The sequence below is a fragment of the Salvelinus alpinus genome, chromosome 34, assembly GCF_045679555.1.
Source record: "Salvelinus alpinus chromosome 34, SLU_Salpinus.1, whole genome shotgun sequence".
NCBI lineage: Eukaryota > Metazoa > Chordata > Actinopteri > Salmoniformes > Salmonidae > Salvelinus > Salvelinus alpinus.
This window is the reverse complement of record NC_092119.1, coordinates 14,279,618-14,295,389: the sequence shown is the minus strand read 5'-3', so window position 1 is coordinate 14,295,389 and position 15,772 is coordinate 14,279,618. Positions and strand designations below refer to the sequence as shown.

General features: G+C 44.2%; 1 protein-coding gene across 2 annotated transcripts in view; it reads right to left on the bottom strand.

The window, feature by feature from the left end:
• Positions 1-8,030: 8,030 nt before the first annotated feature.
• The window catches only part of LOC139563907 (metastasis-associated protein MTA1-like), an 87,074-nt gene continuing 79,332 nt past the window's right edge, over positions 8,031-15,772 (bottom strand). The window contains exons 17-18 of one of the 2 annotated variants that reach the window (XM_071382921.1): positions 13,146-13,294; positions 8,031-8,725 (exon numbers count right to left, since the gene is read on the bottom strand). In XM_071382921.1, the coding sequence (XP_071239022.1) occupies positions 13,185-13,294 (110 nt within the window). In that variant the 3' untranslated portion in view covers positions 8,031-8,725; positions 13,146-13,184. Of the gene's footprint in view, positions 8,726-13,145; positions 13,295-15,772 lie in introns of those variants that run through there. The other variant, XR_011672664.1, reaches the window with a different exon arrangement.

The window sequence follows — 15,772 nt, the reverse complement described above, 5'->3', positions numbered from 1 at the left end:
CGAGCTGGGTCTTGTTCAGTGGGGAGAAACATTTTGAAACTGAGTGAGAGTGGAAAGGAAAGGGGGATACCTAGTCAGTTGCACAACTGAATGCATTCAACCAAAATGGGTCTTCCACATTTAACCGAACCCCTCCGAATCAGAGAGATGCGGGGGCTGCTTTAATCGATATCCAAGTTATTGGCTCCCAGGGAGCAGTTATTGTTGGCGGTTAACTGCCTTGCTCATGGGAAGAACGGCAGATTTTTCCAACTTGCCGGCTCGGAGATTCGAACCAGTGACATTTCGGTTACTGGCCCGACTCTCTTAACCGCTAAAGTGCTACCGGAACTTGTCCAATTAGAACAAGTGTAGTTTCAATTTTCCTTTGTGAAACGTTTTGCTACAGTGTGCCCTACTGAACAGGACCCAGGCCTTTCTACCCCAGGCAGCCAATTTGTCATGAGATAATCAAAGGACAGAGCAGATGGCCACTAACCTCCAGGGACCCTGACCTGGGGTATTATTGAGTGATATGATTTATTTAAGTGTCATACACCTACTACTAAACAATAGTACCAATTTCCTTGTACTCAAAACATGTTTTTTGTTTTTCACAAATTCTACAAATATACAATAATCGTACAGCCACAAACAGTACATTTCTCCTTCTCCTCCAGGCATTGTGAACAAACGATGCAATCTCAAACACTGAAACAAAAGTTACACCTCTGCTCGTCTCTTAACCAGAATACTTTAGGGTTAGCACCAGAAATTAACAAAAAAATAACGTCTCAGATCGCCATACAGAGGGCAAAAAACTAGATCACATAGTCGGCAAATTGTCACCTCTTCAGGCACTCTGTTAAATGTACCCGTATCTATAGCCAGAGGGAGGGTGACGGATCTGAGTTGTGCACAAACTGACCCATTGGCTTTTTGTTAGGTAAACCCATCTAGTACCAGGTCGGACCCCCCTTCACCTCCAGAACAGCCTGAATGGTTGCACCTGGCCAGCAACAATGTTCAGATACGCTGTGGCGTTCAATCATTGCTCAATTTTTATCAAATGTCCTAACGTGTGCCAGAAAAACATTTACCACACCAGAAGGTTAAACCACTGCCACGGATCAATGGACTCCTGTTGGATTCATTGCGGTTTAGGCCAAACCCTGACTCTGCCATCAGCATGACGCAACAGGAACCGGGATTCGTCGGACCAGGAGATATTTTTTCCACTCAGCCTGTCTAAAAATACAACACCGCCCATTTAAGACAAAAAAAAAACTCTTTACCTGACTAGCTTTTCAAAGATGTCTAGAAATGTATGTTTTGTGCTCTTGTAGGAAGCACTCACTTCCCTACTGCTGACTACAAATGATTTATAACTGGGCTAATAACTCACTAACTAGCAAAGGATATGAACAAAATGTGCACACGTGGCTACATGCAGCTCTCGCTCTGATCTCAAAACAAAAAGGGAAAGGGGGATACCTTGGTTGCGGTCCAAACACTTAAAAGACACACCCTCGTCTTATGCCCCGTCACAATCTTTTTTATTTCACCTTTATTTAACCAGGTAGGCCAGTTGAGAACAAGTTCTCATTTACAACTGCAACCTGGCCAAGATAAAGCAAAGCAGTGCGACACAAACAACACAGAGTTACACATGGAATAAACAAACGTACAGTCAAAAACACAACAGAAAAGTCTATATACAGTGTGTGCAAATGAAGTAAGATTAGGGAGTTAAGGCAATAAATAGGCCATAGTGGCAAAATAATGAAAGTTTAGCAATTAAACACTGGAGTGATAGATGTGCAGAAGATGAATGTGCAAGTAGAGATACTGGGGTGCAAAGGAGGAAAAAAACTATATGGGGATGAGGTAGTTGGGTGGGCTGTTTACAGATGGGCTATGTACAGGTGCAATGATCTGTAAGCTGCTCTGGCTGAAGTGTTTTAGGGAGCGTTTGACAGTGATGAGGGGTGGTCGTTTGACCGCGGACCCATTACGGACGCAAGCAATGAGGCAGTGATCGCTGAGATCCTGGTTGAAGACAGCAGAAGTGTATTTAGAGGGCAGGTTGGTCAGGATGATATCTAAGAGGGTGCCCGCGTTTATGGATTTAGGGTTGTACCTGGTAGGTTCCATGATAAATTGTGTGAGATTGAAGGCATCTAGTTTAGATTGTAGGACGGCCGAGGTGTTAAGCATATCCCAGTTTGGGTCGCCTAACAGTACAAACTCTGAAGATAAATGGGGCCGATTAATTCACATATGGTGTCCAGGGCACAGCTGGGGGCTGAGGGGGGTCTATAACAAGTGGCAACAGTGAGATACCTATTTCTAGAAAGGTGGATTTTCAAAAGTAGAAGCTCGAACTGTTTGGCCACAGACCTGGATAGTATGACAGAACTCTGCAGGCTGTCTCTGCAGTAGATTGCAACTCCACCCCCTTTGGCAGTTCTATCTTGGTAGGAAATGTTGTAGTTGGGGATGGAAATGTCATAATATTTGGTGGCCTTTCTAAGCCAGGAATCAGACATGGCTAGGACATCAGGGTTGGCGGAGTGTGCTGAAGCAGTGAAAAACAAAAACTTAGGGAGGAGGCTTCTGATGTTAACATGCATGAAACCAAGGCTTTTACGGTTACAGAAGTCAACAAATGATAGCGCCTGGGGAATAGAAGTGGAACTGGGGCCTACAGGGCCTGGGTTAACCTCTACATCACCAGAGGAACAGAGGAGGAGTAGGATAATGGTACGGCTAAAGGCTGTAAGAACTGGTCGTCTAGTGTGTTGGGGACAGAGAATAAAAGGAGCAGATTTCTGGGTGTGGTAGAATGTACAGACAAGGGTATGGTAGAATGTGAGGACAGTGGAGGTAAACCTATGCGTTGGGTGACGATGAGAGACGTTTTGACTCTGGAGGCATCAGTTAACCTAGGTGAGGTCTCCGCATGTGTGTGGGGTAGGACGAAAGAGCTATCTAAAGCATTTTGAGCGGGACTGAGGGCTCTACAGTGAAATGAAACAAAAACTAGCCAAGACAGCAGTAGACAAGGCATATTGGCATTTGAGAGAGGCATAAAGCAATCACAGGTGTTGATCAGGAGAGCTAAGACAACAACGGGTAAATGGCGATGAATGGGCAGGGCGGGTCAGTTAGGTACATACAGTACCTGAGTTCGAGGCTGGGGCTGGCAGGTAAACAAAGCGAGGTACCGTGTTATTGAAACAGTCCGGGGGCATCAGCTGTGTAGCCGAGTGATCATAGGGTCAAAAGAGCAGCAATAGGTGAGTCAGGGTGCTGTTCGGTAGTCACTACTACGCTGGGCAAGCAGGGGACACAACGTTCAGAAAAGCTAGCGGGCCGGGGCTAGTAGATGGTTCTTTGGCGATATCATAACAGAATAGCCTGTTGAGACCGCATCGGGCGGGGCTCCGTGACGATAATAAAGGGTCCAGGCCAATTGGCAAAGGAGGTATTGTAGCCCTAGAATTAGCTGGTATATGGGCTAGCTCAAGGCTAGCTGGTGCTTGCTTCGGGACAGAGGCATTAGCTAACAGTAGCCACTCGTTTGCAGCTAGCTAGCTGTGATGATCCGGAGTAATGATCTGGTGTAATGATCCAGAGCAGCAGAAATCCGGTGATATGGTAGAGAGAAGCAGTCCGATATGCTCTGGGTTGATATCGCGCTGTGCAGACTGGCAGGTCATTGTCCGAGCTAAGGCTGGTTGATGCCGGGGAAAAAGTTAGCTAATTAATTTGCTAGCTATCATACAGTAGCCGTGTATTCATAATTATATATTTAAGTAGACATGCAATCATAATTGACTGTAGCGCATATAAAGCACCCACAAGTTACAGGTGTGACGAATTTCCGGCCAAGGGTGGTACATTTAAAAATTATTCCTGCCGCCCTTGCCCCTTGCCCTGCAAGTGTATACTCGTCACACGTCATGAGACGTCATCAGAAGTGTCCACTTAAGTTGAGGGGATAGGGTGTGTCTTTTAAGTGTTTGGACCGTAGCCTCGTCAGTTGTACAACTGAATGCCTTCAACTGAAATGTGTATTCCGCATTTAACCCAACCCCCCTGAATCAGAGAGGTGCGGGTGGCTGCCTTAATCAACATCCACGTCTTCTGCCCCTGAGCAAGACAGTTAACCAACTGTCTTGCTCTGTTCTCCTTGCACCGAAGACATGGATCTCGATTAAGGCAGCCCCCCGCACCTCTCTGATTCAGAGAGGTGCGGGTTAAATGCGGAAGCGCATCTACTCACGACCGCTAATGCTGTAAACACAGCCCAGTGTAAAGTAAATGGCACAGATCATTTTTTGGAATGGTCTATTTGCATATAGGCCTGCTGCAGCTCTGATTGTTTATGCTGCATCAGTCTGTGTAGAGTACGGGCTGAGTAGTTGGTGTCAATGCAGTACAATTTTGTACAAAATAATAAAATGCAGTACTACAGGATATTTCTTAACGTAGCTCTTTATTAGCTAGCTATAACTGGCATGTTCACGTATCTCCAACCATGATCAACTGACCATGACCTAACCATCTGGGTGGTCCAATCATAGCACAGTATGATACGGCGGTAAAATGCATCCAATTATAATTCAGTATGTTTACACATATGAATATTACAGACTGAATGATCACACCGGTAATATATCAGTTATTGTATTACTTGTGAAGCACAGCTGAGTGAGCATACATTTACATAATTAGCTTTGTATTGTTATTTTACTAGGCTGATGGTGCCTGTATCTGATGGTCAGTCTCAGCGGAGGGAGAGAGCAGCAGACTGAGGGTCCGTCTGTCAACATCCCTCTGCTCTCCCTTTCCTCCGCGGACCAAAAAGGGAGTCTTTCAGCTCATGGCGAAACTGGAGTCGCACCGCATTATTTCTGTCTCATGTACAAATTACTGGTGTTACTCCTATGAGCAGAGAAAGTGAAATATTCCTCGACACTCATGAAAAACAGCATCTCTTTGCTGTATTTGTTGAAGGTCTCTCTAGTCGTGGTTTTAAACGTTTTCAAATCTCACAGTATCAACTTTGCTGTAGCTTTCTTTAATGCATGCTACTTTATTGCATCCGATTGGCCAGTGGTAACTATATAGGTGATTTGCTCTCTGGGCCCGCCCGGAAAACAGCGTTTGTGCCTTCAGACACAAACGCACGCAGAGCAGCTGAATCGGGTGCACCTACATACAACGGACCTAGACAAAAAAATAGGAACACAAGGCTTTATCGTTGGGTTTTTTACAGAAATGTTTGGCGATCTACTGGGAATGCTTTGGAGATCGACCAGTCGATCGCGATTGACGGGTTGGTGACCACTGCTCTAGAAAGTTGAGTGAAGTTACAATCTCGTGCTTCTCTCCGTGGGCTGATATTTCTGCGCAGCAGTCCCGGGGGAGCTGCACGGCAGCCTCGGTACCACTGCGCGCGCGTGCAGTTTGGCTGTAAGGTCCCATGCTGTCAGACTTGGCATATTTAAAATATGAATATTTTAGTTGTCTGCTGTGTGAACAGTTCAGGATATCAGGTGTTAAAAGCAGAGGTACCTCATCCACTAATTATAGTCACTTTACAAGAGAATGCAGAGTTTAGCTGTTCATTTCATTTCACAGGGAAACTTGAATTACAACCTCAACCTCTGTCTTTCTCCTTCACACAGACAAATGAGACATTAGGTGACTGCCAAGGCAACATTGAATTTTGGAGGGGGCAGGGCAAGACCTCTGGAAGTAGTATATACAGTTGAAGTCGGAAGTTGACATACACTTAGGTTGGAGTCATTAAAACTCGTTTTTCAACCACTCCACAAATTTCTTGTTAACAAACTATAGTTTTGGCAAGTCGGTCAGGACATCTACTTTGTGCATGACGCAAGTAATTTTTCCAACAATTGTTTACAGATTATTTCACTTATAATTCACTGTATCACAAATCCAGTGGTTCAGAAGTTTACATACAATAAGTTGACTGTGCCTTTAAACAGCTTGGAAAATTCCAGAAAATGATGTCATGGCTTTAGAAGCTTCTGATAGGCCAATTGACATAATTTGAGTCAATTGGAGGTGTACCTGTGGATTCATTTCAAGGCCTACCTTCAAACTCGGTGCCTCTTTGCTTGACATCATGCGAAAATCAAAAGTAATCAGCCAAGACCTGGCCAAAAGTCTGGTTCCTCCTTGGGAGCAATTTCCAAATGCCTGAAGGTACCACGTTCATCTGTACAAACAATAGTACGGAGGTATAAACACCATGAGACCACGCAGCCGACATACCACTCAGGAAGGAGACGCGTTCTGTCTCCTAGAGATGAACGTACTTTGGTTCGAAAAGTGCAAATCAATCCCAGAACAGCAAAGGACCTTGTGAAGATGCTGGAGGAAACAAGTACAAAAGTATCTATATCCACAGTAAAACAAGTCCTATATCGACATAACCTGAAAGGCCGCTCAGCAAGGACGAAGCCACTGCTCCAAAACCACCATTAAAAAGCCAGACTACGGTTTGCAACTGCACATGGGGACAAAGATCATACTTTTTGGAGAAATGTCTTCTGGTCTGATGAAACAAAAATAGAACTGTTTGGCCATAATGACCATCGTTATGTTTGGAGGAAAAAGGGGGAAGCTTGCAAGCCAAAGAACACCATCCCAACCGTGAAGCACGGGAGTGGCAGCATCATGTTGTGGGGGTGCTTTGCTGCAGGAGGAACTGGTGCACTTCACAAAATAGATGGCATCATGAGGTAGGGAAATTATGTGGATTTATTGAAGCAACATCTCAAGACATCAGTCAGGAAGTTAAAGCTTGGTGGCAAATGGGTCTTCCAAATGGACAATGACCCCAAGCATACTTCCAAAGTTGTGGCAAAATGGCTTAAGGACAACAAAGTCAAGGTATTGGAGTGGCCATCACAAAGCCCTGACCTCAATCCAATAGAACATTTATGGGTAGAACTGAAAAAGCGTGTGTGAGCAAGGAGGCCTACAAACCTGACTCAGTTACACCAGCTCTGTCAGGAGGAATGGGCCGTAATTTGGCCAACTTATTGTGGGAAGGATGTGGAAGGCCACCCGAAATGCTTGACCCAAGTTAAACAATTTAAAAGACAATGCTACCAAATACTAATTGAGTGTATGTGAACTTCTGACCCACTGGGAATGTGATGAAAGAAATAAAAGCTGAAATAAATCATTCTCTCTACTATTATTCTGACATTTCAAATTCTTAAAATAAAGTGGTGATCCTAAATGACCTAAGACAGGGAATTCTTGCAAGGATTAAATGTCAGCAATTGTGAAAAACTGAGTTTAAATGTATTTGGCTAAGGTGTATGTAAACTTCCGACCTCAACTGTATTCCACTTTTGGCTCCTGAGTGGCGCAGCGGTCTAAGGCACTACATCTCAGTGCTAGAGGCTTAACTAGAGACCCTGGTTCGATTCCAGGCTGTATCACAACCGGACGTGATTGGGAGTCCCATAGAGGGCACACAATTGGCCCAGGGTCGTCTGGGTTAGGGTTTGGCCGGGGTAGGCCGTCATTGTAAATAACATAACTTGCCTAGTTAAATAAAAAAATAAACTTTGACACAGGACTCGGCCTTAGCCTTGATTTGACTTCACCAGGTAAAGACAGCTCTTATGGAATTGACCCATATCCTGAACCTGACATACAGCCTGGTCTCTAAAAAAGCCTGTCATCAACAGAACCTGGGTGACCTGGAAGTGGTTTAGGAGACAGGGGGCAGGGCAAAACCTCTAGCAGTCGTATTTCAGTTAACAGAAGCATTGACATCACCACCACTAATAGCACCTCATATAGGGATGCGTCCCAAATGTCATCATATTCCATATATAGTACACTACTTTTGACCAGAACCCTGTGAGCCCTATATAGTGCACTACGTTTGACCAGAGCCATGGTCAAAACAAGTGCAGTATATAGGGTTTAGGGTGCCATTTGGGACGCTATCTAGGAGTTCCAGAACCAGAACAGTAATCCCACACAAGGCGAAAAAAATCTATTATCATTTTAATTACATCATTGAAGCATAGATGCATTACTTGTGAAAAAGGTAGAAAAAACAGCATGTTTCAGTCTTTCTCAATAAGTTAAACCTCTCTGGTCAAATAGGGTCGGGCCTGCTCACAAAACAGAATCCTCTTGAAGATTTCAAAATAATAATAAAAATAACCAAGGAAGTATACTTATGTCATTGAAATGAATGTTCATCTCCTTGCCATATGTTTAATAAACCTGTTAAAAAAAGATGCAAGTGGCTTATATTACAATACAGACAGTCCTTCTTTCACCCTTTTCCACAGGGGTTTTCCACGCAACAACGAAAGCAGTTTTCATGAAACTAAGTTTCATCTTTTTTTTTATTTTTTATTATCAACAATTAAACTTAAGCTTCGGGTTATAGTTGGTAAAAAAAATTAAACTAAAATAAACAAAATAATAATTACAGTAATGACAGTAATAACAAGAAAGGTTAAGTAATAAACACAGTCCTGTACAGTCAGGCAGTCTTCTGATAGGCCACAGCCTTAGTTCTATTCCTTCCATTCCAAAAGACGATTGGTTGGTTGGTCTTTGACAGTTTGCAGGCTCATGCTGATTGTGTGAGATGGTGGCCAATCAGTGATGGTGCTGCGGCCTCCATCCCTGCTCCACTCAAATCCCCCCCAACTCCATCTTTGGATGTTACCTGGGGTAAGAAAACACAAGAAGAGGGTTGAGACTTAATAATCCACTATATGGTTCTAGTGCACAATAGTGTATTATTTAACACACTGTAAATGGATTACTTTTGGAATATCTAGCATTTTATAAGCCCATATGGACAAATGCATCTTAATACATAAAATATTATACAACGGGTGGTTCTAATCCTGAATGATGGCTAAAACCGCATTCCAGCCGGTGTCTATTCCACAAGTTACCACCGGCTAAATCTATGACGTTAAAATGCCTATTTACCCTGTTCCATCTGACTGCGCAATCCACTGTCTCATCAGCCCAGCCAGGCAATTTATAAACTTGATCTCCACTATAACCCTAGACATTATCTCAAATTTATTTTAGACTAACATGTAGTTTTCAACAGCAGAGATTTGTATAAACCTTGCTGGCTGTCTCTCCGACATTTGCTATATTGTTTCAATATTCAAATTTGATCTCCAGTTGTCCCATAGTAATGAACGTGTTGGGAGTCGGGACGAGACACACAGGCAGGCAGCATTTCTCAGCCAGTCAAAATCATGAATCAGCTAGCATAATTTTTATGGATATAAACAAAGAATGTCAATTGAAAAAAGGTTAAATAAAATAAAATAAGTGCAGCTAGTTTGCAGTCTTTCTAGCTTCAGTTTGAAGGGATTGTGTTAGCTGTGTTGTTGGATAGCTCCTCTGAACAACAGTGTCCTGATGAGAGCATATTTTCTATGCCAGGCGAAATCGCACCTCATTAGGTCATTATTATGGATGTATCCAAATAAATGTCACTAGAAAACAGCTTAAACAAATTAAAATGTTTTTATTACATTTTTTATTTCACCTTTATTTAACCATGTAGGCCAGTTGAGAACAAGTTCTCATTTACAACTGCGACCTGGCCAAGATAAAGCATAGCAGTGCGACAAAAACAACAACACAGAGTTACACATAAAAAAACGTACAGTCAATAACACAAAAGAAGAGAAAAATAGAAAGATCGATGCACAGTGTGTGCAAACGTAGAAGAGTAGGGAGGTAGGCAATAAATAGGCCATAGAGGCGAAATAATTACAATTTAGCATTAATACTGGAGTGATAGATATGCAGATGATGATGTGCAAGTAGAGATACTGGGGTGCAAAAGAGCAAGAGGGTAAGAAATAATATGGGGATGAGGTAGTCGGGTGTGCTATTTACAGATTGGCTGTGTACAGTGATCAGTAAGCTGCTCTGACAGCTGATGCTTAAAGTTAGAGAAGGAGATATAAGTCTCCAGCTTCAGAGATTTTTGCAATTCGTTCCAGTCATTGGCAGCAGAACTGGAAGGAAAGGCGGCCAAAGGAAGTGTTGGCTTTATGGATGACCAGTGCAATATACATGCTGGAGCGTGTGCTACGGGTGGGTGTTGCTATGGTGACCAGTGAGCTGAGATAAGGCAGAACGTTACCTAGCAAAAACGTATTGATGACCTGGAGCCAGTGGGTTTGGCGACGGATATGTAGTGAGGGCCAGCCAACGAGAGTATACAGGTCGCAGTGGTGGGTAGTATATGGGGCTTGGTGATAAAACGGATGGCACTGTGATAGACTGCATCCAGTTTGCTGAGTAGAGTGTTGGAGGCTATTTTGTAAATGACGTCGCCGAAGTCAAGGATTGGTAGGATAGTCAGTTTTACGAGGGTATGTTTGGCGGCATGAGTGAAGGAGGCTTTGTTGCGAAATAGAAAGCCAATTCTAGATTTAATTTTGGATTGGACATGCTTAATGTGAGTCTGGAAGGAGAGTTTACAGTCTAACCAGACACCTAGATATTTGTAGTGCAGCTGCAAATGCAACTACTTTGCTGTTATTCTGGTTGTACTTTTTGACGTGACTGTAAGTTAGCTGTAGTTGGCTAGCTAGCAAGCAAGGGATAAGAATGTAGCCAGTATGGCAATGGAAACATTTAGAACAAACAACAGGGTCGCGTCCATAGATACAGAACAAAAAGACTAAACGACTGGGTCGCGTTTCTGGCAACCCAACCGATAGATCAAACGACCAGCCGGCTTGGGTATTGACCCTAGATGTCGGGACTGTATCTTGTGGAAGGATGAAATCGTATGAATAAATTAATCAAAATGTACAAAAATATGTCAATCATTATTTAAATATGTTGGTAACCCGTTGTATAAAGTGATAATGCCCTCTAACCCGTACCGATATATGCTCTGGTATTATCACTTCATTACACCACAGATCGACATCCCGTCAACGAGACAGTTGTAAATCATGCAGCACGTTATGTCAAGATCTCAGATTTTAGAGAAACAACAAACGTCGATACATATAAGTGTCTTATATCAGATCAAAGATTACATACTTGTTAATATAACTGCACTGTCCAATTTACAGTAGCTATTACTGAGATAAAATGGCATGCTATTGTTTGAGGAGAGCTCCTAACAACAAAACAGTTTTTTCACCGCGATAGGTTTGATAAATTCACCTCTGAAGGTGAAATGTGTACTTAACATTCTGAAATCTTGCTCTGATTTATCATCCAAAGGGTCCCAGATATAACATGAAGTGTCGTTTTGTTAGATAAAATCATTTTTCATACCCTAAAAAGGTCCATATAGCATGCACGATCGATTTTGTATTTCCACTCCTTCAATTTGCAAAGAAAGGAATCTGTGAAAATCTCACTCTAAATGTTGTTTGAATGAGTCAAATCACGTTCGTTATCTATTCCTCAGAGATCCTAGAAGGTAACAAGACTTCACTATTTCATTAGGGGTGTAGTATATCCTATAGGACCCCATATTTGGTCAGAGAGCGACGCCTTCATGGCACACCGATGACACGGGCGGCCATCTCTTGAACGACTGTATCTTTGTCAAATAAGCACCAATCACCAAAGCACCAAACAAAGCTAGCTAGATAGTCAATGAGCTGGGCTTTATGGGAGTATCTGGAAACCCTGTATATGTCGTAAAATGTAGCTTCTAACCTTGTACGATAGCATGCCTTTCCATTTTGAACAAAAATTATAAGGATATTCAGAGTTATGAAGTTATGAAACCTGGTTGTTTTGCTAATGTTGAACTTATAATATGGCTACTAATACTTGGAAAGCTAAATCAAAGTCCAAGTATACAGATTTGATGATATTCTTGCAGAAAAATGGAATATGAATGCGAATGTCTTCTTCACGATTTGCCCAAATGTACCTGGGGACTTCACACTAAAAGTCTTGTGGATCAGTCATACTCCAAGTTATCCATCTGAAACTTTGCACATTCACTGCTGTCATCTTGTGGACACTATCGGAATTACAACCAGAGTGATGGCTATAACAGTGGCCTTTCTCTTGCATTTCAAAGACGGTGGTAAAAAAACACTGGTTGTTTTTTTCTTTGTATTTTCTTCTGTCACATCTATTGTGTTATATTCTCCTACATTCAATTCACATTTCCACAAACTTCAAAGTGTTTCCTTTCAAATGGTACCAAGAATATGCATATCATTGCTTCGGGGCCTGAGCTAGAGGCAGTTAGATTTGGGTATGTCATTTAGGCGAAAATTGAAAAAAATGGGGCTATCCCTAAGATTTATTGAAGGATGTATATTTTTATTCTGTACAGGCTTCCTTCTTTTCACTCTGTCATTTAGGTTAGTATTTTATTTTTTTACCTTCATTTAACTAGGCAAGTCAGTTAAGAACAAATTCTTATTTTCAATAACGGCCTAGGAACAGTTCATGGGCAGAACGACAGATTTTTACCTTGTCAGCTCGGGGATTCGATCTTGCAACCTTCCGGTTACTAGTCCAACGCTCTAACCACTAGGCTATTGTGGAGTAACTACGATGTTGATCCATCCTGTTTTCTCCTATTACAGCCATTAAACTCTGTAACCGTTTTAAAATCACTACTGGCCTCATGTTGAAATCCCTGAGCGGTTTCCTTCCTCTCCGGCAACTGAGTCAGGAAGGACGCCTGTATCTTTGTAGTAACTGTATTGATCATATAGAATGAACAACTGGGTCGCGTCCATAAATATCGAACCAATCGAACTAACGTCTCTAGCAACCAAAAGATGAGAAAGTGTGAGTTATCTTATAAAGAAATATCAACAATTTTTTCCCCTACTGGTAAATGTGTGCTTTAGTATTGTTTTCTTTGGCAACTGTGGTGTAAGCAGGATAAACACCTCCGTTCTGTACATTACATTGGAACAATTAACTCTGCAAAGGGAAGAAGTGCCGTTCATTATTTCCAAGGTAATGTACAGAACGTCGCCGTTTATGCCTTACATAATATACCATTTAGCAGACGGTTTTATCCAAAGCGACTTACAGTCATGCGTGAGTGTCCATTTTACATCAAATCAGCCATCAATCAATTCATCCTTGAATGAGAGGTTTCCTACCTTATATGAAGGTTGTAGTGAGGTCCCTGCTGTGGTCAGTCAGTCCAGTTCATGTACCTCGTCCTGCTGCATGGGGGCAGAAGTGGTCCTGCCTGGCTCAGCTGTTCTCTTGGCCATGATGTCCCACTGTGGGGCTTTGGGCTTTGTTCCTAGCAGAGGACAGAGGGATATTAATTCACACACAAACACACGCATGGCAAATGCACACAGCCACACTATATAGTCTATCCCTTTGCCGCATTCATCACTTTGTGACTTATGCTGATGGAGCAGCAGCAATAAAATATGACCTCTCCTGCCCCCTGGTGGTCTATGTAGAACTACATGTTCATGTCTGCCATGTCTCTGCCCTGCGCTGCAGGAGAGCCATTCTACCCAGTGACACACCTCTTGTCCCAAACCCCAACCCTGAGGACAGAAAGACATTGCTACAGACAGACAATTACAGACTCAGACTAAACAGGACTCTAATCCAACTGCTCTGTTCATACAACATATCACTGAGATTGACTGAAACTTGCAGTAGCCTATACATGTTATTCATGTAGTAGTGCAGTCTGTGATGTGTAGAAGTTTCTTTAAGCTCAGAGGATGTTTCCAAAACAAAGGAGAGAAAGACATGGAGTGCCGGTCAGACTAGTCAGACAGCACATATCCATGGAGACTTGGCTCCCGTCCAAACTCCAAACCCAGAGAAGATGTCTGTAGCTACTAGCTAGTCTGCACTGCAGAACTAAAACAACCACTCAGTGTAGGTAGCCTATAGACTTATCTCCTCCTCCACATATCTCTCTCTCTCTCTGCAGACATATTAACACACAGTTTTTATATGTGCTCTTCCTTTCTGAACAGAGCATGGACATAGTCCCTAATGAGTGTGGTCTGGTCCAGGAGAGGAGCAGGGTTATTACCGGTGAGGTCCCACCGGACCAAACTACCCCTCTAGTCTCAGATAGTTCCTGGCTACCTTCCGTTACCATGACAACACCCACCATATAGCCTGGAGCTATATAAACCACAGGGAGAGAAACCAGCATTCACTACAACATACTGAGATGGATATACAGAGACAAAGAGAGAGAGAGGAGATATGGAAATGAGAGAGCGAGATGGCGAGAAAAAGCGAGAGATATGGAGGGAGAGCGTGAAAGAGAGGGAGATGGCGATGGAGAGATGGGGGAGAGAGAGATAGAGGGGGAGAGGGAGAGATGGGTAGAGAGAGAGCTGGAGAGAGCAGGGAGGGGGAAAAATAAACTGGAGAGAAAGAAGGTTGGGAAAGGTAGAGTAAGAGAAAGAGAGTGAAAGGTGAAGAGTTGGTGAGAAAAAAAGTAGACATCCGTAACCACATTTACAGTAGTACAGTATATTGAGACTGAAAGGGAAACTGAAAGGGAGTGGAGGGGTGGAGAAAAGGTGGTGGAGTAAGGTAGAGGTGGTGGAGAAAGGTTGAGGGGTGTTGAAAGGGAGAGGTGGTGGAGGGGGGGAGTAAGGTTGAGGTGGGGGAGGGGTGTAGAAAGGGAGAGGTGGTGGAGGGGTGTAGAAAGGTTACGGTGGGGGAGGGGTGGAGAAAGGTTGCGGTGGGGGAGGGGGAGGGGTGGAGAAAGGTTGCGGTGGGGGAGGAGTGAAAAAATGTTGATGTGGGGGAGGGGTGTAGAAAGGTTGAGGTGGGGGAGGGGGGGGATAAATATTGAGGTGGTGGAAGGGTGGAGAAAGGTTGAGGTGGGGGAAGGGTGGAGTAAGGTTGAGGTGGGGGAGAGGTGTAGAAAGGGAGAGGTGGTGGAGGGGTGGAGAAAGGTTGCGGTGGGGGAGGAGTGAAAAAAGGTTGAGGTGGGGGAAGGGTGGAGAAAGGTTGAGGTGGTGGAGGGGTGTAGAAAGGTTACGGTGGGGGAGGGGTGGAGAAAGGTTGCGGTGGGGGAGGGATGGAGAAAGGTTGCGGTGGTGGAGGGGTGGAGTAAGGTGGAGGCGGGGGAGGGGTGTAGAAAGGGAGAGGTGAGGGAGGGGTGGAGAAAGGTTGTGGTGGGGGAGGGGTGGAGAAAGGGTGGGGGAGGGGTGGAGGAAGGTGGAGGGTTGAAGTAAGGTTGAGGCGGGGGAGGGGTGTAGAAAGGGAGAGGTGAGGGAGGGGTGGAGAAAGGTTGTGGTGGGGGAGGGGTGGAGAAAGGGTGGGGGAGGGGTGGGGTAAGGTTGAGGTGGGGGAGGGGTGGAGTAAGGTTGAGGTGGGGGAGGGGTGGAGTAAGGTTGCTTTGGGGGAGGGAGGGGTGGAGAAAGGTTGAGGCGGGGGAGGGGTGGAGTAAGGTGGAGGGTTGGAGTAAGGTTGAGGCGCGGGAGGGGTGTAGAAAGGGAGAGGTGGTGGAGGGGTGTAGAAAGGTTGAGGTGGGGGAGGGGTGGAGTAAGGTTGAGGTGGGGGAGGGGTGGAGTAAGGTTGAGGTGGGGGAGGGGTGGAGTAAGGTTTCGGTGGGGGAGGGGTGGGGTAAGGTTGAGGTGGGGGAGGGGTGGAGTAAGGTTGCTTTGGGGGAGGGGTGGAGAAAGGTTGAGGTGGGGGAGGGGTGGAGAAAGGGAGAGGTGGTGGAGAAGGGGAGAGGTAGAGAAAAGTTGAGGTGGGGGGAGGGGTAGAGAAAGGTTGAGGTGGG